Source organism: Nicotiana tomentosiformis, chromosome 4 (genome assembly GCF_000390325.3).
Source record: "Nicotiana tomentosiformis chromosome 4, ASM39032v3, whole genome shotgun sequence".
Lineage (NCBI taxonomy): Eukaryota > Viridiplantae > Streptophyta > Magnoliopsida > Solanales > Solanaceae > Nicotiana > Nicotiana tomentosiformis.
The window spans coordinates 130,474,381-130,501,394 of NC_090815.1; the positions used below are offsets into that span (position 1 = coordinate 130,474,381).

The window sequence follows — 27,014 nt, forward strand, 5'->3', positions numbered from 1 at the left end:
ATTAGATGCATTAGTTAAATACATAAAATCGCAAATTGCATTTTAGGTTAGTTAATTAGTTAATTAGCTAATTAGTTGCATTAGTCCATCATTAGGTAAAATAGATAAATAGGCTAGCCATACAAAAATTAGATTCAATTAAAGTTTGAGTCTAAAATGGCTAGAGTTTGCCAAAATCTAATATTGAAAAGAAAGAAAAGAGCTGGGCTTGCCTCCTCTGCACATTAATTTGGGCCCAAACAATCGGTGGCCCAATGTCTCAAATACCCACACCCATCCAAATACCCGGTCCAATAATATCCACCCACCAATCCCTCCAAACGATGCAGTTTCGCGCTGATCACGCCCAACTATGCCTTATAAAAAGGACTAAGCGGTCGTTACAAATATATTCCGACTAATAAGTCTGGAGTCGAATCCCACAGAGAATTAACCTATCAAACACAACTACTAGACTCGCACGAACTCACGCAATCAATCTTCAGAAATATTTAAGTGACAATTTGGATGTTTACTAACTAAATATTATGTAATGGAAGTGCAACAATTAATAACTAACTACTACGGTTTGTAGACAAGAATTGAAATGATCTAAGGTTATGATTTTCCCTATTGTTGGAATCCTTTTCGCTACGTCTTCTATAAATTTGCCTAAGTCTTCTCTATCGATCATGAGCACTCTGACTGTCGTAACTCTCTCCCGAGTAATTACCACAATTTACTAGACATATTCTCCCGAATTACGCTAGCTGGCATTAATTACGGCTCACTCGGATAGCACCAAAGTTTCGTTATCCCTAATTCCATATTTAAACCCTTCGTATTGATCCCTCATATACGTTAGGAGTGATGTTGTTCAACAACTACCTAAATATGCACTCTCTCCCGAGTAATACACACTAAATAGGCATAGTTGATTGAGGGCCCTTCAATCAACAACAATAATAATATAGTTGAACAAATAGAGAAAATACTACGACAAATCTATATTAACGTAACATGAAAATCATCCTCCAATAGGTTCCATCAAAACCGTAGATTAGAAGTTTAGCTACTCATACTCATAGTTACAATATCCAAAGTATTTTGCATAATTAAATTACAAAGTAAGGATAAAGGGATGTAGAAACCGATGGGTCTAACTCCCAACGGTTGTTCCACGAGCTATCCTTGCCTCCGGTTGCAAAAGTCCTCAAAAGTGGAGTTTTAGGTCTATTTATATGTGTAGGAAACGACCTAAACATGTAGGCCAAGTCCTAGTCAAACCAGGAGACGAAATAAGTCTTTAAAACTTGGAATGTGCACGCCCAGACCTGGCCTCGCGAGGTCTACCGCCAGCTTGAGCTCGCCCCAGGCCTGGCGTCGCCAGCTCTAACGCCCACTTTAGGCCTGGCTTCGCCAGCTTCCTCATTCGTAGGCTGCTCACTTCTTTCTTTCTTTCTTCTTTTCAGCTGTTTTCGAGAACACTTTAGACTTTAAGTATTCCTTTTGCTCTACTTTCATCTCCAATTCACCTACACATAAAATAGACTCTGTTACGCATAATTAAAGTGTAGTTTATTATTAAAGCATATAAAATGCAAGGCAAATAATGTACGAAACTATGGAATTATAGCCACACATCAATACCCCACACTTAAACATTGCGCGTCCTCACGCAATCAAACCACACTTACATACACAACCTCACTAAGCAATTCCTTTAACTCATTACACCAAGAATATTTAAAATAGTCTAAGCACCAAGGTGTAACATCCTCGCCTCAAGATTTGATTCACAAATACCATGTCTTATTCACAATTTACTTACTTACTCTAACATAGAGGTCAACGACATTACCTTTCCTTTATTAATCACGTGCCCTCACCCAACAAAGAGCGCAGTTCCACACACAATGAATTTTAAGAACGTAGGAACTCAAGATAGGAAAAATTCACTCTCTCCCAAAAATAACATTCATAGGCTTGCCCGTAGTGTAATACTCTACTAATCGAGCTCATTCAGTCTAAGATCAAGTAGAACTTTGATTGGTTGTAATGTAGGCTGCGGGTCAGGTAGGATACATTTGGATATAAGTGACTACACCTCTCTTAAGCACTTTAATACATACACTTTAACATTAAAGCCCATACTTATGAAAAACCAAAACTCCACCTTAACTTCACTTTATATTAGCCCCTACTTCTTTAAGCACCAGTATATCACTAGCCACCACCATCAAGAATTAGTTTTCTTACAATACAACTATTTATATATTTTTTTCTTTTCTCTTAATCCAAGTGGCTTTTATTGACACACACACACACACACACACACACACACACACACACACACACACACACACACATATATATATATATGTATATTCTTTTTTCTTCAAACGATGCACCTTTCTCCTTATTTCAATTGTTTCACTCAAAAGCCAACCCACCATCTCACACTTTAACTTTTTCATAATTCATCACAATTCAAGTGCTCATGAGAGGTGACAAGATTCAAATATATGGTCGATTCAAACAAAGGGGTACGACTTGTAATGTGGTTACCAAAGAAACAGGATTATAGGCTCAAAGGGGTTAACTACGATACATAACTTTTAGGTGGGTAAACTATATATATCTGGCTTAACAAAGAAACGCCTATATCACTTTCTAGACTGAACAAGACTACTTTTTCGCTTTGCACACACACGGGACAAGTTCTAAATATCAAATGCAATGCACAGAATACATAAAAAAACTCACACAGACATGGCACATAACTCACTCAGGACTGGTTTTATCACGACACTCGAGTCCAAGCAGTTAAGGAAAATTAAGAATCTATGATTTAAGGTACTTATACTAGAGTCAAAAACTGAGCCTAAGCGTCACAACCATAGTACTAACTATTCTCAAGGCATAACAAAGTTAAGAGATATTACTGCAATTAAATGCATAGCCCCATGGTTCCTACTCCTAAAAATTAAAACTAACTACACCCGGTTCAACTAAAAGCTCTTGGAAAAGAACCTCGGCCAAAAGAAAAATCAAGGGGGAATTACTACACTACCTAAAAAAAAATCTTTTTGGTATTTTTCTCTAGACTTACTTCCCTTAAGAAAACTGTCTAGGAGATCCATCGTCGGGAAGGGTCCAGTTTTTATATATATATATATATATATATATATATTATTTTCTTACTAAAACAAATAACAAAAATAAATTCTTAAAACAAATAACTAAAATAATTATCTAACGAAAACGACACTTACTAAAACAACAAAAACAAGCAACAACAAGTAATTTCTTAGAACAAATAAATAACTAAAACAATTATCTAACGAAAATGACACTTACTAAAATAACAAAAACAAGCAACTACAAGTAATTTCTACAAGTCCCCACCCCACACTTAGATCATGCATTGTCCTTAGTGCATGCACAAATTGACAAACCAAGAAAAATGAGTAGGGTGCAAGGAAACTCCCAGAACAAACTGCGTCCTCATCCTCTAAGTCTCTCCACTCTTCATCCAGTGCTTCCTCCTCCTCCTCATCATCTTCCTAAGTACCTGGCCTCAACCCATGCGGCGCCAGGCTTAATGCCTAGTTTCCTTCATGTGACGCTGAAAACTCTGCTCGACTTGCCCAAAATCACCTACAAACTTGTTAGTACCTAAAAACGAAAAGAAAAATTCAAACTACACTAAAAATCAACTACAAATTGGGTTTCCTCCCAATGAGCGCCTTAGTTAATGTCATGGCACAACGGATACAACAGTACAATGGATTGCCTCCCATGAAGTGCATGATTTAACGTCGTGACACGACGCCGATGAGCGCATTTAAGGCTCATTCAACATTGGTGGCGCGAGAAAATGAGTCACCGACACTACTTTCGCGTCATCCATGCCCAAATAATATTTTAACCTGTGTCCATTGACTCTGAACGTGCGAGAGTCATTTTCCGTAGCAATCTCTATGGCACCAGTGGGGTGAATCTCTACCACACGAAATGGTCCTGACCATCTTGACTTTAATTCGCCCAAAAATAACCTCAATCTTGAATTTTATAGCAATACTATATCTCCGGGTTTAAAACAGGCGCGACTTTGAATCCTTCTTATCAATTAGGTATCTGAGAGCAGCATGGTCAGTATAAACAATTACCTTAGAGCCTATTAGGTATGACCCGAATTTGTCAAATGCGAACACCACTGCTAGAATCTCCTTCTCGGTCATCGTGTAATTTAGTTGGGCACCACTCAAAGTTCTACTAGAGTAGTATATTGGATGCATGACTTTGTATTTTCGCTGTCCAAGCACTGCTCCCACAGCATAGCCGCTTGAGTCACACATCAACTTAAATGGTTGCTCCCAGTCAGGTGTAACTATGATATGTGATGTCACCAGCCTCTTCTTTAATTCCTCAAAAGCTACCCTACAGTCATCAGAAAACACAAAAGGGTGATCGTTTTCAAGAAATTTACACAAGGGGTTAGCAATTTTGGAAAAATCTTTTATAAACCGTCTATAGAACCCGGCGTGGCCCAGGAAACTTCTTATTGCTTTGACGGAAGTGGGTGGTGGAAGCTTTTCGATCACATCAACCTTTTCACGATCTACCTCAATGCCCTTACTCGACACTAGGTGCCCCAAGACTATACCTTCCTGTACCATGAACTGGCACTTTTCCCAATTGAGTACCAGATTAGTCTCGACACATCTTTTCAGCACTCTTTTCAAATTCCTTAGGCAATCATCGAATGAGTCTCCCACCACCGAGAAATCACCCATAAAGACCTCCATGATGTCCTTTACCATATCAGTGAAGATGGCCATCATGCACCTTCAAAATATGGCGGGTGCATTGCATAGGCCGAACGACATCCTCCGAAAGGCGTAGACGCCATATGGGCAGGTGAATGATATTTTTTCTCTATCTTCTGGTGCAATGGAGATTTGATTATACCCCGAGTATCCATCCAGAAAGCAAAAGTGATACTTCCCGGCCAATCTATCTAGCATTTGATCAATGAACGGCAAGGAAAAGTGGTCTTTTCGTGTGGCCTTGTTCAATCTTATGTAGTCCATACAAATTCGCCATCTCGTGACTGTTCTTGTTGATATCAACTCATTGTTCTCGTTTTGCACTACAGTCATCCCACCTTTATTAGGCACACATTGGACTGGGCTGATCCAGTTGCTGTTGGAGATGGGGAAAATGATCCCCGCATCTAACCACTTTTTCACTTCCTTTTTCACAACTTCATTTATGTTGGGGTTCAACCTTCTTTTATGTTCTCTTGAAGGTTTGTGGCCATCTTCCAGTAGAATCTTATGCATACAGAAGGCCGGGCTGGTACCCTTATTATCTGCAATGGTCCAACTAATTGCAGTTTTGCACTCACTCAATACCTGCAAAAGTTGTTCTTTCTGCACATCTAACAAACCAGACGAGATAATAGCAAGTAAAGTTGAGTTAGGTCCCAAGAAAGCATACCTGAGGTGAGGTGGTAGCGGCTTTAGTTCCAACTTTGGTGGCTCTTCTATCGACGGCTTAGCTGAGGAAATTTTCTTTCTTCTAAGTGTAAAGGCTCAAATTCGAGCTCTCTTTTCCAAAACCCTTGGCCTTCAAGAGACAACACTCATTCCGCCAAATCCTCTCCATTTACTTCATCTATATTCATGAGACAACTGCTAGAGGGTCTTTAGCATTCAAGGTTTCATCTTCCTCCTCCAAAATTACATCCACGACTTCTATTAGAGAGCAGTTAGCAAATTCACTCGGTTGCCGCATAGATTTCTGCACGTTGAATGTTATTTCTTCATCATTTAGTCTCATTTTGAGCTCTCCAATCTCACAGTCGATTAAAGCTCTCCCAGTGGACAAGAATGGTCTTCCCAAAATTATGGGAATCTCCTCGTCAACCCGACAGTCTAGAATGACAAAATCTGCTGGGAACACAAACTTCCCAACCTGTAATAATACATCATCAAGGATACCAGAGGGCCTCTTCACTGTCCGGTCGACCAGCTGTAGTAACATGGACGTGGGTCTAGCTCTTCCAATGCCTAACTTTTGTAGATATCCAAGGGCATCAAGTTTATGCTTGCCCCCAAATCACAAAGTGCCTTAGCAAACGCATTGTTGCCTATTGTGCATGGGATTGTGAAAATCCCTGGATCAGATAACTTCTCAGCTATGGGTCTCGTCACAACAGCACTACATATCTGAGTCAGTGTAACCGTGGCCAAGTCTTGAAAGTCGAACTTATGAGACATCAAGTCCTTCATCAGTTTTGCATAACCAGGCATTTTCTTTAAGGCGTCAATCAATAGAATGTTAACCTGAATTTGTTTCAACATCTCCAAGAATTTCTTATACTGCTCATCTTTTTGATATTTGGCCAATCTTTAGGGGAAAGGTACTGGAGGCCGCTTCTTTCATGTGATTTGATTTTTATCTTACTCAGGCACTGCTTCTACTGACGTTTCTTGTGTTACATCAGTCTCCTTCGTAACCTCTTTTTCTTTGTTTGTGCTCTCTTGTGCATGTTGTACCGTCACCTCAGTTAATCCTGTTGAATCATCGATCTCAATGGGTACTGGCACAAGTATTTCAGTAGGTCGGCTTTCACAAGCAATCTCTTGCTTCAGATCTAGGTATCTACCATTTCGTAGACTCACTGCCATAAGCTGTTTTGGGCCCTGATCTTTTGGATTGATTTGTGTGTCTACAGGTAACATCCCTTGGGGATGAATGTTTATAGCCATAGAAATCTGTCCTAATTGAACATCAATACCCTTTATCACTGATTCATGTAAGTCCACTCTCTCTTGCATTTTTTCGTTAGACCCAATCAGTTGTTGCAACATTCTGTTGTTGCTGTCCAGCATTCCCTTAAGTTCAGCAAACCCATCATCTTGTCTCACAATCTGTTGTTATTAAGGTTGTTAATAAGCCGGCTGTTGGTTTTTGCAGAGAAAGAGACTGTTTTCAGGGTCTTACATTGAAGATCCTCAGCAGCATCTAAAAAATTTCTTGTCGATATGTGTCACACAAAGGCAACCTAATGTGACACCGGAAGCAATAAAGCTATTATTATTTTCATTCTCGATGACGGGAGAAGATCAGACTTGGCTTAATTCACTCCCCATAAACTCCATCACTACATGGGAGGAATTAGTCAAGCAATTTGTAAACAAGTTCTACCCACCCAATAAGACTGCCAAACAAATTGATGAGATATTGAGCTTTAGGTAGAGACCAACAGAAACACTACAAGAAACATGGGAGAGGTTCAAGGGTATGCTTGTTAAGTGTCCACATCATGGCATTCCAAAGCAAATGTTGGGTCAGAGGTTCTACATGGGATTGGCAGACAACTTAAAGGCTAATGTTGATGCTTCAGCGGGTGGAGCATTTTTGAGCAAATCATTCAGAGAATGCAAGATCCTACTTGACAAAATAGCTCAAAACTCAGGATGGATGACAAGAGACTTTACGATTACTCCTGTAGTTCACTCTGAGGCTTTGGACCCAAACAACTCTATAGCCAATAATATGGCTGGTCACCAGATTTTCGGCGGTGGGTTGTGACCAATCATACAAGGCTGATTCTGGCTCAAGAGGCACCACACCCTAATTGTTCGAGTCATTATTTCTATTATTTGGATTTTCTATTACGTCATCCATGTCAAGTTCGATTCGTTCTGTTGAGTTCTGTTGTTGTTTGTCCTTCTTGTTTGCACGATTCAATGCCTTGAAAACTTTCTCAGGATTTGATAATGCTTCGAGCAATACACCAATTCTCGAGGAGTTCCTAGGCATGCACCTGTAACACCCAAGAATACAAACGTTAATATTTCAATGTATTTGGTTTAAAAAATGAATAAAATTGACTACACTAAGAATTCTAGCAATTCTTTTAGTTGTAATTAATACACCATTAACTCCCCGGCAACGACGCCAAAATTTGATCACGCCTAACTATGCCTTATAAAAAGGACTATGCGGTCGTTGCAAATATATTCCGGCTAATAAGTTCGGAGTCGAATCCCATAGGAAATTAACCTATCAAACACAGCTACTAGACTCGTACGAACTCACGCAATCAATCTTCAGAAATATTTAAGTGACAATTTGGATGTTTACTAGCTAAATATTACGTAATGAAAGTGCAACAATTAATAACTAACTACTACGGTTTGTAGACAAGAATTGGAATGATCTAAGGTTATAATTTTCCCTATTGTTGGAATCCTTTTCGCTACATCTTCTATAAATTTGCCTAAGTCTTCTCTATCGATCATGAGCACTCTGACTATCGTAACTCTCTCCCGAGTAATTACCACAATTTACTAGACATATTCTCCCGAATTACGCTAGCTGGCATTAATTACGGCTCACTCGGATCGCACCAAAGTTTCGTTATCCCTAATCCCATATTTAAACCCTTCGTATTGATCTCTCATATACGTTAGGAGTGATGTTGTTCAACAACTACATAAATATGCACTCTCTCCCGAGTAATACACACTAAATAGGCATAGTTAATTGAGGGCCCTTCAATCAACAACAATAATAATATAGTTGAACAAATAGAGAAAATACTACGACAAATCTATATTAACGTAACATGAAAATCATCCTCCAATAGGTTCCATCAAAACCCTAGATTAGAAGTTTAGCTACTCATACTCATAGTCACAATATCCAAAGTATTTTGCATAATTAAATTACAAAGTAAGGATAAAGGGATGTAGAAATCGATGAGTCTAACTCCCAACGGTTGTTCCACGAGCTATCATTGCCTCCGGTTGCAAAAGTCCTCAAAAGTGGCATTTTAGGTCTATTTATATGTGTAGGAAAAGACCTAAATGTGTAGGCCAAGTCCTAGTCAAACCAGGAGATGAAATAATTCTTTAAAACTCGGAATGTACATGCCCAGACCTGGCCTCACGAGGTCGACCGTCAGCTTGAGCTCGCCCCAGGCCTGGCTTCGCCAGCTCTAACGCCCACTTTAGGCCTGGCTTCGCCAGCTCTAATGCCCCCTTTAGGCCTGGCGTCTCCTGCTCTAACGCCCACTTTAGGCCTGGCTTCTCCATCTTCCTCATTCATAGGCTGCTCAGTTCTTTCTTTATTCTTTTTAGCTATTTTCGAGCACACTTTAGACTTTAAGTATTCCTTTTGCTCTATTTTCATCTCCAATTCACCTACACATAAAATAGATTCTGTTATGCATAATTAAAGTATAGTTTATCATTAAAGCATATAAAATGTAAGGCAAATAATGTACGAAACTATGGAATTATAGCCACACATCACGTGCCAAACTACGTCGTTTGGTTTCAAGCCCTCATTTAAACAACCCCTTTCTTTCATTCTCAAGAGGCGGGATCCATCCCCCTATATTTTGGAACCCTAGCCGACACCCAATAGAAATGAGACCCCCTCCCTTTTACAACAAAACCAAGCTGCCCGCCTCCTCTTCGTCACTCTATCAGTCATACACACTCTTCCCTGACACACACACGCTGAAGCCTCTAGTAACAAGTTGGAATTACAAAGTTTAGAGCTAAAATTCAAAAATTGCAAAGCTGATTTTCAGTTTCAAATCCTTGTATTCTCTCACATTTTATGGGGATTTTAGAGCTTGATGGAGCTGTAGAACTTGTTTCGAAGCTGAGAGTTTGATTTAAACTCAAATCTCTGTTCGATTTTGCTGATTTTACTTGTAACGACCCGACTTGTCATTTTGAATATTTACACTACTTTTAACTATTTGAAGTCTTGAATAGCTTCATATGATGTATTATGACGTGTGTGAATCGTCGGTTTTTATTTTCAGGTGTTTTGGAATTAGTTCGGAAGAATGAATTTCATGTTTGAATCTTTAAGTTGGAAGAGTTGTCCAAGTTTGACTTTTTAGTATTCAACCTCGAATCGGAGTTTTGATGATTCCATTAGGTCCGGATGGTCATTTTGGACTTAGGCGTATGTCCGAAATTTCATTTGGATATTTCTAGAAGGTTTCGACACCAATTAGCGAAAGTTGGAAATTGAAAGTTTGGAATGTTCATAAGTTTGATCGGGAGTTAACTTTGATGAGTCGGGTTCAGATCGTGGTTCCGAAAATTTCAGTAGCTTAGTTATGTCATTTATGACTTGTGTGAAAAATTAGATGTCATTCCGGATTGATTTGATACGTTTCGGCACGAGTTTTGAAAGTTGGAAGATTCATAGTTCATTAAGTTCAATTTGAGTTGCAATTCATGATTTTGATGTTGTTAGGTATGGTTTGAGGCCTCGAGTAGGTCCATGTTATGTTACGGGACTTGTTAGTATATTCAGATAGGGTTCCGAGTGGCCGGGTGTGTTTCGGGGTGAGTTTTGAACGAGTTTGGACATTTCGGCACTTTGATGATGTCCTGGAGCAGTTGGAGTGCGGAGGGCACATTTTTGGAGTGCGGATGTGCGACCGCAAACTCCCAAAGTGTGGAGTCAGTGGAAAATTTTCGGACCGCAGTTGAAATGTGCGGATCGCAGAAATCCTCATGCGGCCGCAGAAAGATGAATCTGCAGGTTTGATGGTCTGACTTCGGAAGCTTATATCTTTTAATCTATAAGGAATTTGGGGATTATCCAAAAAAGAAAGTTGTAGCCCTTTGAATCTAGTTTCCATAAAGATAAAACATTCATCATTTGAACATTTGTACTGAAAGGTATGGCCAATTTACTGAAGCCTGGTAGTGCAGTCACTGTTGAAGTATGACCGCACAATTTGGATTGCAGCCGCAGAACTTGGAATGTGCGGACCGCACAAAATAATATGTGGTCAGCACATTGGGAGATCAGATTGGTACCATATAAATGAGGGTTTCATCTCATTTTTTATTTTTGGACTTTGGGAGCTCGATTTGTGGAGATATTTCGTGAAATTTTCAAGAAATTCATCGGGATAAGTGATTCTAACTCGTATTTGGTTCATATACATGAATATATCATTGTTTTCATCATTTAATTAGTATTTTGAGATGGAAATTTGGGAAAAATTGTAGTAATTTCATAAAACAAATTTTTGGGATTTGAATGTCGACTCGAAGTCGGATTTTAGTGAAACTAGTATGGTTGGACTCGTAATTGAATGGGTTGTCGAATTTTGTGAGTTTTGTCGGATTCCGAGACGTGAGACCCACTGCCAACTTTTCGAGCGGAGTTGGAAATTTTTATAAATTATTAAATTGTAAGCATTGGAGTACATTGTGATTAATTTGCACGTTGTTTGAATAGATACAGATCGTTTGGCTTGAATTGAGGAGATAGGAAGGAGTTTGGAGGTTGATAAGTGCGGAATGAAATTTCCGGAGTATTGTTTATCTTGCTTGGCATTGGATTCAGCTTGTTCGAGGTAAGTAACATTTCTAAACTTGGAGCTGAGGGTATAAACCCCAAAAATATGTGTTATATGATTTGTTTGAGGGTGATGCACATGCTAGGTGACGGGCGTGTGGGCGTGCACCGTAGAAACTGTGACGTAATTGATTCCGTGGAATTGTGTTGTCAAATAATCTTGGCATTGTCCATGTACTTTCATGTGTTAAAGAAATCGAGCTGAGAATCATGTTAAAAATCATGCCGAGGCTATATGCCGATATTATTGAGACCCACATAGGTCATGCTGCTGTTGAATTATTTATTTAAATTATAATTTCGTACTCAGTCATATACATTCATTGCATATCGTATCTCAGTCTCTGTTGTTATTTATTGATAGATCATATCATCATTTTGGGCTAGTTTCACGACATTATGAGCCCGAGAGACTGGAGAGATTGATGACTGAGTAAGGTAGAGGGCCTGATTGTGAGGATAATTATGGGATCGGGTTGCATACCGCAACAGGCCATATTGGCTTATGATAGCGCTTGGGCTGAAGGAACCCCTCCGGAGTCTGCACCCCCCATAGTGAGCGCATATGATATTATATTCGGGATGAATTTCCTAGGGCATGGAGTTGCCTTAATTATTTATATTTGGGATGGATTTCCTAGGGCATGGAGTTGCCTTATTTATTTATATTTGGGATGGACTTCCTAGGGCATGGAGTTGCCTTATTTATTTATATTTGGGATGGACTTACCAGGGCATGGAGTTGCCTTATTTATTTATTTATTTATTTATTTATAATTGTGATGAATTTCCCTGGGCTGGATTGACCCTATACAGTACTGAGTGACTGACTGTCAGTTGCATTTTATATTGAGGGCTGGATCCACCCCGCACAGTACTAAGTAATTGAGTACTCTGAGAGTGTGAATACATGAGTTCTAATGTGTTGCATTGCATTAGACATGCATACTTGATATGTAGGCACAAAGGAGTATTTTTCCTCATGCCATATGATAATGAGATTTCTTATCTGTCGTTAAAGTTTTTGAGAAAGATCACAGATTTCAGACTTACTCATATTTTCGGTGATTTTCGGCAAAAGATTTGAGTTTTATTGTTATACTTGAAAAGAATATTTTTCCGGAATTGTATATGAGCTGAGCATTTTACTTTTGAGTTATTACTCGTGTTACTTTATTTATATTGTTATGAACTGTTGCTGGTTATTGGTGTTGTACGCTGACTTTTGTTTCAGCTCGTCACTACTTTCAACCTAAGGTTAGGTTTGTTACTTATTGAGTACATAGGGTCGTTTGTACTCATACTACACTTCTGTACCTTGTGTGCAGATTTTGGATGCTGATGTTGCTGTGTATGGAGGGAGCTAGCATTGGAGATGTACCTGCGATCCGGTCATAGCTGCCTCTTGATCTTGGTAGCTTTAGATTTAAAAATTTGTTCATGTATTTTCAAACAGATGATGTATTTTATTTCACACTAGCTTTGTAAATTCTGAATCTTTGAAGCTTATGATTTGTACTACCAGTCCTCGGGGAGTGTATTAGAGTCAGTTAAATATTAATTGAATCGGATTGTTGTTATTTGACTTACCTAGCAGATGAGTTTTGGTGCCATCACGACTAGTTGAATTTTTGGGTCGTGAATAATTGGTATCACAACTCTAGGTTCATAGGTTCTACAAGTTATGAGAAAGTGTCTAGTAGAGTCTTGCGGATCGGTATGATGACGTCCATACTTATCTTCGAGAGGCTACTGGGCATTTAGGATAGCTTCCCATCTTTCTCTCCTTATCGTGCGGAATTGATTCAGCTTGAAATATAACTCTTTGAATTCCTTCCACGCATTCGTGTGCGCATGTGGGCGCTCGGTATCAGCTGTACGTCGATGACTTGTGATTCCATGAACGAGGTTCGAGATAAGTATTCTGTGTTTTGGTGATGGGCCAGTCTGGAGGACTTGAGGCCAGGGTTAGACCGCATCTTAATCTCGGTAGCTTCAGTTGTAATTTATATATTTGGACTCATATGTCAGGTAGTGTCCCTATGTGTGGAATTTGTGACTCGATGAGCGGTGGAATGACTGAATGATGAGTATGATGCGACTGCGGGATGTGTTCAGATGGTTTGAATGTGTCGAGAAGAGTTTCTCGAGATGTCAAAAGGGCCTTTGGGTGCTTGATTTCCGTCTTGATTTAATATATAGTCTCGAGTTATAAGTGTGTTGAAGGATCCTTCACGTTGTTAAATTATGGGACAAATTTAACTCTCATTTATTGTTAATGAGTTTAGACTCAGGAAGATTAAGTGATCGCATAGTGATTGTGGCTACGAAAAGGTATATCAAGATGCCAATTTTAGGCTAAGCATATGGGTTATCTCATGCGGAGTAATCTATGAAGGTGTGTGTCACGCCCCAAACCTGAAGAGGCGTGGCCGGCACCCGGTACCATACTCCGCCCGAGCGTACCACTCTGTAACTGTGAACTCTAGAGGGGTAACCCTCAACCTAGGATGATGAGTCCATATTCTGAATCATTTGAAAATATCGTTTCTCTTATATGAGGGGTAAACATACCCAAAAACTCATTATATATATATATATATATATATATATATATATATATATATATAAATATGCAGGCTGACGAGGACGCCATGAACATCTACTGATATACAAACTATACAGGACTTGTATACAAACCTCTAGAGATAGTTGAACTGTATCATGGTCGGGATAGGGACTTGACCTACCCATCAAACCTGTATATATAAAACGGACTCCAAGGTCTAGACCTGGTAACTCCGGGGAAGTGGAGTTTACCAACCAAGCTGACATTTGGATTCTTCTATTGGAAAGGTCTATCCAGCTGTCTATGAGGACCTGCAGGCATGAAATGCAGCGTCCCCAGCAAAGGGACATCAATACAAAATAATATACTGAGTCTGTAAGACAATAAAATAACTGAAAGCTGAAACTGAACTGATGATATAATAACTGAATGTAACTGGGAGTCAAAAATAATCTGAAGATATGCTTACCTGCTGATACTGACTCAACTCTCTCCATATAGTATGTAAAATAACTGTCCGGCCCTATAAGGCTCGGTATGTGTAATTGCCCTACCGTAGTAGGCTCGCTCATAGGCGCTCGGCCATACTAGGCTCTATATCTCAGTCATTCTGTGCTCTCTCATAGGCACTCGGCCACAGTAGGCTCGGTATATAACTTAGCATCTGATCAGAGGTTGCCCAATAGGGACCTGCCCACCGATTATGGCTCGATGGTGGTGAAAATACTGTGATACTGTATATATATATACACTCTCTACTCTCTTGGCTGAAAGAAGATAATACTAAATTGAATATAAAGTCCCGATAAGGGAGAATACTGTAACTTATGAGACTAGGATAATGTACATAAGTTGAGGAATACGAACTGTTCTTTATGCCTCGTTATTAAACTCATGTAGTTACGGGATCATGCCAAAATGAAGAAAGGTTTAGCCTTAACATACCTTATCGCAATCTTTCCAATTACCAAGTTGAACTCGTCTCTTCATACCTTAATCTACAACGAAGATAATAATACTATCATTAAGTTACGAAAGGTACAACTATCGCACAACGAACGACAAGCTTATTTTGTATTAAAACGGGAAGCATCTCCCCTATAATCCTTACTTCCTCCAAATTCAAGATAATACCAACAACACAAGAATACAATAATATCAACATGTATACATTATTTTCCAACCTTATATACACCACAAAAATACTACAAAATAGCCTAACACACCCCAATCTCTTCTTACACAAAACGACCACCGTAGTAGTGTCAAACAACTCGAAAATATTACGACGAACGACCAGCCCACCACCCTGCATTTATGTGGTGTTTCTCCACACCTTTCCTCCTCCAAAACTCCACAAAATAGTAGTAAAACACGCAGCCCAACAACACCACAAAAAAGTTCACAAAACAGTCCACTACAAGTGAATAACTCGAACTCACAGCTTCCAATCATTATCCTGTGAGTTTTTACAAATATAGAATGACTTACTATTAGGGGCGGCCTGACCCTAAAGCAAGTGAAGCACTTGCTTTAGGCCCCAAAACTTTAAAGGCCCCAAAATTACTATTTATCTATATATAGTAGTATATTATTTATATAATTATCTCTTATTATTGATAAATTTATTTCTTTATTGTCATAGTAATTTTTAATAACTCGATTTCTTCCTCTAATTAATATAACTAAAATAGTTTTGTGTCAATCTTATTTCACTTTTTTACTTAATTATATTTCTCTATTTATTAGTTGGCCACGTAACTATATCTAATAATCTAACTTATTATTTATTTTCCTTACATAAATTGTACTCTCTCCGTCCCAATTTATATGAAAGTGTTTGACTGGACATGGAGTTTATGAAATAAAGGAAGACTTTTGAAACTTGTAATCTTAAATAAATCATAAAAATTTGTGGGCTAGAAATCATCTCATTAATGGTAAAAAGAAAAATCTAAAGTTGAATTATTACCAAATATAGAAAGGGACTTACTAAAAAAAGGAGTCACTTAAGTTGGGACGAAGGAAGTATGTTTTCTGGGTTCTCCCATTTTAGTTGAGATGCAATCAACGTTAAATTCATTTAATTTTCTGTACTTTATAAAACTAAGTTCTCATTTTTTTAAATTCCACATCCTCACTTGTCTAATTTTTTTAAAAACGATGTTCATTATATATATATATATATATATATATATATATATATATATATATATATATATATATATATATATATATATATATATATTAAGGCCTCTTATTAAGGCTTTGCTTTAGGCCTCAGATGATGTTGGGCCGCCCCTGCTTACTATGCATCTACAGCAGAAAAAAATGGATGAAAGAGAGCAGTAAACTTACCTTATTTGTTGGATAACTCAGCTCCTAACTTGGTTCTTCAAACTCTAGATTTTACCTCCTATTAGAACTTGAAAGGGAGATAAAATCAATTGGGGTTTGTGGCCAATTTTTGGGAGGCTTTTTGCAGAAATTATATCTGGTTATTTTGCCCTATTATCAGTCTAATATATGAAGGGGATAGGCCTTTAAAAATGCCTCTTTGGACGACCCGAACTTGCCCATTTGTGGATTCTCGTTTAAGCAAGTAGGTGACAGTCTCGCAAAAATGCCCATATCTCTCTATTACGATATTATATTGACAAACGGTTTAATGCGTTAAAAAATAAACTCATAGATATTTAATTTGATAGGTGGAACACCCCATAACTCTAAGTATATTGGGAGAAAATGGCAGTTACATTTGACCCAAAGTTTTAGTAAAACTTATGAACATAACTTGTGATGACTTTCATCGACTTTTGTTCCACCACTCGCTTGACTTCAAAACATAACACACGATTATGATATAACTAAATTAACTCATAACACAACCTCCTTATCATGTTAAACACCCCTGTCTCACCCCAAAAGTACATGCTATAACATTCCCAACTTGTCGACTTTCGACGAAACATTATTTTCTTTAATTCCTTTAGCTTCTGAACCTTCCAACCCTCTTTGTACTTGTTGTTCATGATATTCAATATTTGTAAACTCCTAGGTAACATGATTAACTTACTTTGTAAACTTTTCAAATATCATTTTATTTATGAGCTTGCATCAATTGACTTACGGCGTACTCGCACTTATAAAAACATGGGTTATAACATCATTCCCTCCTTTGGAACATTCGTCCTCGAATGTTGACTGGTGCACTTATCAGTCTCATAACCTATAGCTCTTATAAATACTTTATTGCTGGCCTTTCCATCTAGGCAACTGTTCTATGAATAAATCCATAGGTCAGGGCATTCCCCCCTTTAGGCCTCTTTCTCACACCACGACTTGTGGTCAGAATCCTTCTAATTTCGTAATTATTGCGACCTTCTGTCATGCGACCTGTACGACTTTGTCCTTGTATGTGTGCCTATGCGACTCTTTTGTTCCTTTTCCTCCAGCTTTTAGCCAATTTATAGGCCTCACTTTGGGAACATATACAGAACTATGACAAGTTGTTCCTCCCGATGCATATAGGTGTAGTGAAGTTCTTCGCTCGGTACTTTGTCAAACTTACGATTGTTGCGATATCTTGTTTCGTAGCCTTGTAAATATATCCTTATGGCTTTACTACATCTAGGTAGGTTATACTACACCATCACACTTACTTAGGTTTTTTATTGCCGAAGTTTGCTACCCAACTCCAGGTTACCCTCTCGCTTCTTATCCTATATGTATAAATCTAAGTCTTTTAGTTCTTCCTCATTACTGTTCATCTTAAGAATGACGGCCTAATATCATCTCATACTTTAGAACTTTTATCTGCCTATTGTTGATTCACCTTAATGTTGATCTATAATCTACCACTGATAACTTGAAATCTCTTATGTAATACATTGTCCTTAGGGATCACGTCTCATCAAGGAACATCTGAAGTTATTTGCTTGATCCACCTAGGGATGATACTATACTTCAATAACCGTATTTCATCGCATCCGAACGTGATTCATCTTATGAGGGGTATTCTAATCTCATGCAATTCATGAAATCCCTTCTCTTTGAATCATTAACCAATCAATGGCCTTAACGTCATCCTTTTATCTATCACAATTACACCCTTATTCTACTACCAGGGCAACATTTCATTTCTTCAAATTGCTCATAGTCTTAGACTCCTCTGAGTTTATTCAGGCTATACTGAGTTTTTTTATAACTTACGGAAACCATCAACTCTCTTATTTTGATGAGCTTAATTCCGATGCCTTACCTATTCTCGTCACCTTCTCAATCACCTCTGCTTATCCTTACTCCTGTCCACCTAAAACCTTGTTGCTCTACCATACTTTAGCTTGCGACCTACACATATCTATTTATAGTACTCACAACCTTCCTTTAACTTTCTAGCACTATACATTTCCTTATGTTATTCTGGAACTTCAAGCGAGACATCAAATCATCTCTAACTCTTTTTTACTCTCTTAACTAGACCTCTCGGTACTTGGAAACTATACCGAATCACGGCGCTTCTAGCCCTCTATCTGATGTATGGACTATTCACAACCTTCTACACTTGAGCATCTCGTACCTTCTTAACCTTTACCTTACTTAGCTTTTAATCTCGCATTGTATCTTCTATCTCTTTCATAACCTCCCTTCCACATAGGTAGAATTCACATCCACAACTTGAAGCTCTACTATAAACTTGCACCTCTAGTGCGTACACAATCCGGCGGGAGCTTCATACTTACTCCTTATGAGACTGGTACTTTTTTTATCTGGCTTTATTGTAGAGCCGTTATAGAATATGACTGTTGTACTATCTTTCTTGTACCTCTAATGTTAAGAGTGATTTTACAATGTTTAGAATCATGATTTTTGTAATTATATTGGTGTAATTATCAGACTCCTGATTCACTTGCCTGATGTAACTCATTAGTTTCCTCTTCTCTCCCAGCCTTTAAGTAGGTTTAAACTATCTTCCGATTTGCTGCTCAGGGTATTATTACTTTCGCCTTTGGTGGACGCCATGGAATATCCATAATATAATCTTCTAACAATTCAAGCCTTTGTCTATGAGGTGGACTCAATTCTTTCTTTTAACTTTATACTGGAGTCTCCTATAGCTGTAGGAATATCAACATATATGTTGCATGGATAATACTCTGAAATGTTAAGTGCGGTCATAACGTAACTAACTCTGGGTCATTGATTGAATAATTCCTTTCGTGCCTTCTCAGTTTTCTTTAAAAGTGAGCAATTACTTCTCCTGGTCATTCTGCCACTTGTTGCATGAATACTTGGGTTATCTTAGTGCCCACACCTATTGGAATTTCGTGCAACTCATATGATCTCAAATATTACTTTTGATTTTTACTTCCCGTTCATTATCCACGATAGGTGCCACTTTCTTATGGAGTATATACAATATTGTAGTGAGACTGTTGTTACAAGATCATTTCTTCTTTAGGTCACAATGCTTATGTTGAAGCCTTCTTCCTTATTTCCTCAGCTAGTCTTTCATTGTAGCACTTAGGGAAGACCCTCTGACTCTTGTAAAGCTGGGAGTTTTTTACATCGTATACCCGACAAAAAAATTGATGTACTGACTCACCAATAATTATCCTTAGTTACTTATCTCTGCGCCCTTATGCTCGTAGGGTTACTTCTACACTCAAATTTTTATTATCTCCTTAGTGGCACTCTCTCTTTTATTTCCATAACACTTATACATTACCTTTTACTACCCCAACTCCTATCAGAATATTTCTCAAGGATTATGATGTCGTATCTACGAGACCGAATTTCCTATGCTGGGTTTAACTTCGTTTATCTTACATGATCTACTGATTTATCTGAGACCTCTTGTCTAGCCATGACTAGGCTCTTCCTGAATTCCTGAATGAACTACTAACTACTCGTCAGTCCATGCTCATATTTACATTCTGGGTAACCTATCTTGGATTATGTCTTTTGTCTTAACTTAACTTTTGCACTGGCTCCTAATGTATCAAGTGTTCATTCGCACTTATTTATCAATAACATCTGGTGTGGGAACCCTTACTGCCTCTCCCCAGCGTCGTGTTTGCATAATGTTCTGGAATCGTATCATGTCTGTAGGATCTGAATAAATGTAATATCATTCCTTTCGCCATTTACTACATTCTTCCTTTACTATTCCATAGTTACCTAAGCCACTTAACTCCGACTTGATATTACACTATCTTCCCCCCTTTAGGGGAGTATTAGCATTTAATGTTATGAAGACTTATTTATAAATATTTTACCTCTTCATCTTCGACATCTTTTTACGTCTTTATTGACTCTTACTCGCCTTGCAATAACCCTGATGTACCAAGGATAATTGAATATCTTACACACGACGGTATTAGATACCTAGTGTAACTGGAACACTTAGTCCCTTAAGCTTAACTTTGCTTAAAGTGCTTGCTTTAGGGAAGCGTATTCCTGAGTGACCTTTAAAGGTTATTCTTCTGTTGTCGATTGTATTATTGCTGGAATGCGATCTTTGAAATTCTCTTGATGTCGACTATCATCACCTCATTCGATCCCTAATTGATGTTTAGTTTATCTTGTTCACTAGCCCATGCTGATTTCTATTACTCCGGAGGTCTAAATTATTTTGTTTTGGTAATCACGTTGGACACACCAACTCATTTCTCAAAATGAGGATATGACTTTTGGCCTATACTCTTTTATTGTCTTTCCTTCATTTGACTATAGACTCTATGATCATATCATATTTTGATTTACCGTTATAACTCATTTATCACATCTTACTCATAATACTTCATTTACTCTCTTCTTATTCTCCTGCTAATACTTTTGTCTATCGCATTATTCTGAAAACTTCAACAAAACATTATTTCACTTTTAGCTCCCCTAGCTCAATCCACCATATCGGGTTACTCTAACCTAAGATGGATCTTGATATCTCATCCTTCTCTTAAACTATATATGTTAGCTCCCATAGGGCATAACTGAGATAGGTGTGGCCAATTGTACATACCTCTATTTCTGTTGAAGGTAACTTAGAATCCTTTTATTTCTCTGCCTGACGTGGAAATTAGGATAATCTTTATTAACTAGGTACCTCGTACCCTTCTTCACCTTACTTCTATTACATGTTGAAACTTATACTTTTACCTTCTGGTACTCCCACGGCCTACTATTCACGGGGTATGTTAGATATTCCCGTCTTAGGGTAAATGGGAAATTCGCACATATGGTAAGCACGATCTAATAGGGTCTCAAACAGGGCCACATAGTCAAGAATTCTCTCTCTACTAATGCCCTTACCTGTTGTTGTATTAGCCCTCTAGCTAGCTATAATTTTTCTAATTGAAAGCATCTGTATATCATTAGCAAACGTAAGCTTTGGCTCGAACTCTTATGACTCAGCTCTATAGCATGATTTGGATTTGAATGAAGGCTAACAGACTCCTAAATGCCTTGTAGCCTCCTTCTTATAAGTGTGGTGCACAACACACCCATAAACAAGATTCTACTAGACATGGCTTGTAGACTCCCTAGGATAGAACTGCTCTTATATCAAGTTTGTCACGTCCCAAACCTGAATAGGCGTGGCCCGCACCCGGTACCATACTCGGCCCGAGTGTACCACTCTGTAACTGTGAACTCTAGAGGGGTAACCCTCAACCTAGGCTGATGAGGCCATATTCTGAATCATCTGAAAATATCGTCTCTCTCATCTGAGGGGTAAACATACCCAAAAACTCTCTCTCTCTCTCTCTATATATATATATATATATATATATATATATATATATATATATATATGTGTGTGTGTGTGTGTGTGTGCAGGTTGACGAGGCCTCAATGAACATCTACTGATATACAAACTATACAGGACTTGTATACAAGCCTCTAGAGATAGTTGAACTGTATCATGGTCGGGACAGGGCCTCGGCCTACCCATCAAACCTGTATATATAAAACGGACTCCAAGGTCTAGACCTGGTAACTCCGGGAAAGTGGAGTTTACCAACCAAGTTGATATTTGGCTCTGTCTACTGGAAAGGTCTATCCAGCTGTCTATCAGGATCTGCAGGCATGAAATGCAGCGTCCCCAGCAAAGGGACATCAGTACAAAATAATGTACTGAGTATGTGAGGCAACAGAATAACTGAAAGCTGAAACTGAACTGATGATATAATAACTGAATGTAAATGGGAGTCAAAAATAATCTGAAGGCATGCTTACCTTATGATACTGACTCAACTCTCTCCATATAGTATGTAAAATAGTTGTCCGGCCCTATAAGGCTCGGTATGTGTAACTGCTCTGCCGTAGTAGGCTCGCTCATATGCGCTCAGCCATACTAAGCTCTGTATCTCGGCCATTATGGGCTTGCTCATAGGCGCTCGGCCACAGTAGGCTCGGTATATAACTTACCATCTGATTAGAGGTTGCCCAATAGGGGCCTGCCCACTGATTATAGCTCGATGGTGGTGAAACTACTGTGATACTGTATATATATATATATATATATATATATATATATATATATATATATATATATACTCTCTGCTCTCTTGGCTGAAAGAAGACAATACTAAATTGAATATGAAGTCCCGATAAGGGAGAATACTGAAACTTATGAGACTAGGATAATGTACATAAGTTCAGGAATACAAACTTTTCTTTATGCCTCGTTATCAAACTCATGTAGTTACGGGATTATGTCAAAATAAAGAAACGTTTAGCCTTAACATACCTTATCACAATCTTTCTAATCACCAAGTTGAACTCGCCTCTTTGTACCTTAATCTACAACAACGATAATAATACTATCATTAAGTTACGAAAGGTACAACTATCGCACAACGAACGACAAGCTTATTTTGTATTAAAACGGGCAGCATCTCCCCTATAATCCTTACTTCCTCCAAATTCAAGATAATACCAACAACATAAGAATACAACAATATCAACATGTATACATTATTTTTCAACCTTATATACACCACAAAATACTACAAAACAGCCCAAAACACCCCAATCTCTTCATACACAAAACGACCGCCGTAGTATTGTCAAACAACCCGAAAATGTTACGAGGAACGACCAGCCCACCACCCTGTATTTATGTGGTGTTTCTCCACACATTTCCTCCTCTAAAACTCCACAAAACAGTAGTAAAACACGTAGCCCAACAGCACCACAAAACAGTCCACAAAATAGTTCACAAAACAGTCTACTACAAGTGAATAACTCGAACTCACGGCTTCCAATCACCGTCCTGTGAGTTTTTACAAATATAGAATGACTTACTATGCATCTAAAGCAGAAAAAATGGATGAAAGAGAGCAGTAAACGTACCTTATTCGTTGGATATTTCAGCTCCTATCTTGGTTCTTCAAACTCTAGGCTTTACCTCCAATTAGAACTTGAAAGGGAGAGAAAATCAATTGGGATTTGTGGGCAATTTTTGGGAGGATATTTGCAGATATTATGGCTGGTTATTTTGCCCTATTATTAGTTTTATATATGAAGGGGATAGGCCTTTAAAAATTCCTCTTTGGACGACCCGAACTGGCCCATTTTTGGACGACCCGAACTGGCCCATTTGTGGATTCTCGTTTAAGCAAGTAGGTGACAGTTTGCGCAGTCTAGCAAAAACATCCATATCTCTCTACTACTATATTGTATTGACAAACGGTTTAATGCGTTAGAAATTAGTCTCATAGATATTTAATTTGATGGGTGGAAGACCCCATAACGCTAAGTATATTGGAGAAAATGGTAGTTACATTTGACCCAAAGTTTCAGTAAAACTTATGAACGTAGCTTGTGATGACTTTCATCGACTTTTGTTTCACCACTCGCTTGACTTCAAAACATAACACACGACTACCATACGACTAAAATAACTCATAACATAACCTCCTTATCATATTAAGCACCCCGATCTCACCCCAAAAGTACATACTATAACATTCCCAACTTGTCGACTTTTGACAAAATATTATTTTCTTTAATTCCTTTAGCTTCTGAACCTTCCAACCCTCTTTGTACTTTTTATTCATGATCTTCAATATTTATAACCTCCGAGGTAACATGATTAACTTACTTTGTAAACTTTTCAAATATAATTTCATTTATGAGCTTATATCAATTGATTTACGACGTACTCGCACGTAAGAAAACATGGGTTGTAACAGTGTGCTACTTATAATTTTGAGTGGAGAGTTTCTTTTTCTACCAGCGGGGTGTATGTGTTGAGATTTGAATTTGAATATGATTGAGAAAGTTGACTTGATTGTCAAGAGAATGAATGGTTGCTTAGCAGATGATTGAGGTATTTTATGGTTGGTGTTGCATGAGCTTGATAAGAATTCTCGTTGCTCTGACTGCGGTATTATGGCAGTAATAGAGTATGGGTATTGTGATTTATCGAGTATTTTGTTTTATGACTTTGAGCCAAGTGGGGGAGCCTGCTATTGACAATTCAATTTCATGGTTATATGTTAAATTTTAGTTTGGGTCTGAGGCATACTTGTGGTTTAGTTATGACTTGCAGAGGTTGAGATCGAGGATGACTCGAGTAAGGAAATTCATGGATACAGGTGTTATATTGCACTTTATGAGTATATGAAAATCATAGGGACGAGTGAGTTGTTATCTGCGAAGAATGTAGTGCGCATGGAGTATGAATTCAATCGGTGGTGTTAAAGCAGGGTTACTTCTTTGAGTGTTGTTGTTCTAATGGGGCACATGTCTTTCGGCCCGTTTGGGCGGAACAATTTAGATTTGAGTAGAGTGTATGACTCTCAAGAAGGTTCTAAAGAGTTAAAGATTTATATGTAAGTAATGGAGAATTTTTTCGGATTTGTATATAGCTAGAATCAGTTAGTTACATTGGCTAGTGCCGGGACTTGTGGTAATTTTGTTAGACTATGGATTCTACATTTCATTATAAAAAAGGAAAGAGGAATAATTTTAAATTCACATAAGGTGTCACGACCCAAAATCTCACCTGTCGTGTTGACGCCTATCTCAATACTAGGCAAGCCGACGATCTCAATATAACACCATATCTTTTAAATTTGAAAATATATATTTAAATTCAGTGGAAGAAATCTCACAAATTCAGATATAAACACTCCCAAAACCCGGTGTCACTGAGTACATAAGCATCTAATATGAATACAAAGTCTGACTGATAAAACACTGTCTAAAAGTATAAAACAGTACAATAACTGAAGGAAAGAGAGTCAAGGTCAGCGGACACTAGGCAACTACCTTGATAGTCTCCAACTGATTGCACTCTGAGATCTAACAATCGCCGTGTCTGAAAGCACTTGGATCTGCACACGAGGTGCAGAGTGTAGTATGAGTGCAACCAACTCAATAAGTAACAAGACTAACCTCTGGGATGAAAGTAGTGACGAGCTCCGCAAGTACAGTCCAGTATATAAATAATGGTACAGAAATGTAGACATGCTTTCAAGTTCAACAGTTAAACTCAGTACAAGCAAAATACATCAATACTGCATGATATGAGAATATGACATCTCACTGGAAAGACCTCATGTACTACTGGTCACTAATCATTCGGTCACTAGGTACTGTTTATGGCCAATCCAGCCCAGGGATATTCCATCCCGTATATATATATATATATATATATATATATACATACACATCGACTGACAGTCAGTCACTCAGTACCGTATAAGGCCAATTCAGCCCTGAGGTAATTTATCCCCAAATGTAAATGATACGGACAAGATCCATGTCGAGGAAAATTCATCGCAATATAAATAAGTAAGGCAAGTCCATGCCCTGGGAAGTCCTTCCCGAATATATAATCATCTACGCTCACTGGGGGTGTGTACAGACTCCGGAGGGGCTCCTTCATCCCAAGCGTGATATAAAGCCGATATGGCCTACTATAGGCGGGCAATCCTGATCTGTATAATAATAAAGCTTATAAGGCTTGCTGCAGGGGGGCAACCCCGTTCCATATAGTAATAATATATATAAAGCCAATATGACCTGCTGCAGGCGGGCAACCACCATCCCATAAATATACTCACAATGGATGAACATGACTGAGAATGAAATATACATTTTTAAAATAATTAAATTCAACAGCAACACGACACTGTGGGTCTCAAAATATCGGCACGTAGCCCAATCATGATCTTTAATACGAGTTTCAGCTCAATTTTCCTAACACGTGGAAAATATTCGGATACTAACATGATTCTTTAATTTTACAACTTTATAGAATTTATTCAAGACACAATTTTTATAGTGCACGTCTACACACTTGTCAACTATCGTGTGCGTCACCTCCAAACAATTTATATAACAACAAATTCGGGGATTCATACCCCCAAAACCAAGTTTAGAAGTGTTACTTACCTCAAACCGTGTAATTTCTTACTCCGCTATGCCTTTGCCTCGCGAATCGGACTCCAAACGCCTCGAATCTAGTAATAAATGATTCGATTCAGTAAATACAAATTATAGGAATTAATTCCATATGAAAATATAAATTTTCCATCAAAAGTCCTAAATTTTACCCAAAACTTGCTTGTGGGGCCCACGTCTCAGAACCCGACAAAAGTTACAAAATCTGAAAGCCCATTCAACCACGAGTCTAACCATACCAATTTTATCAAATTTCGACATCAACTCGACCCTCAAATCTTTAAATTAAACCAAGAGGGCTTTCTAATTTTTCCAACTTAATTCACCCACTAAATGTTAAAAACAAACATGGATTCGGATAATTTGACCAATATTGAGTTAAGAATACTTACCTCATTGTTTTCCTTGAAAATCTCCCAAAAATTGCCTCTTCCCGAGCTCCAATCTGTCAAAAATGGAAAATCGGATGAAGTCCCATTTTCAGAACTTAAACATTCTATCCATGCATTCATTCTTCGCGAACGCGACAGGTCCCTCGCGTTCGCGAAGAACAATTTGTTCTACCCGAATTTCCTCCTTTGCGAAAGTGGAAACACCCTCGCGTTCACGAAGCACAAAGTGCTACTACCCCTAA

The 27,014-nt window shown here is 38.2% G+C and overlaps 1 protein-coding gene and 1 non-coding gene across 2 annotated transcripts; both read right to left on the minus strand.

Annotated features, from left to right (window-relative positions):
* Positions 1-5,667: 5,667 nt before the first annotated feature.
* LOC138910526 (uncharacterized) lies at positions 5,668-6,350 on the minus strand. The gene is made up of 2 exons (XM_070201769.1): positions 6,062-6,350; positions 5,668-5,936 (listed from the first exon to the last, which is right to left on the minus strand). Exons 1-2 carry the CDS (start codon positions 6,348-6,350, stop codon positions 5,668-5,670), a joined length of 558 nt encoding a protein of 185 aa, XP_070057870.1.
* An 865-nt stretch (positions 6,351-7,215) lies between these two features.
* Positions 7,216-7,322, minus strand: LOC117279720 (small nucleolar RNA R71). The gene has a single exon (XR_004510136.1). It is a non-coding gene; the product is annotated as a small nucleolar RNA R71 (small nucleolar RNA).
* Positions 7,323-27,014: the final 19,692 nt, after the last annotated feature.

Excerpts from the sequence above, each read along its gene's own strand:
- LOC138910526 (XM_070201769.1), bottom strand. The coding sequence starts at position 6,350 with ATGTTGAAACAAATTCAGGTTAACATTCTATTGATTGACGCCTTAAAG. Across the intron at positions 5,937-6,061 it reads GCCCTTGGATATCTACAAAA|ATTTTGTCATTCTAGACTGT; the intron begins GTTAGGCATTGG and ends TGTTCCCAGCAG.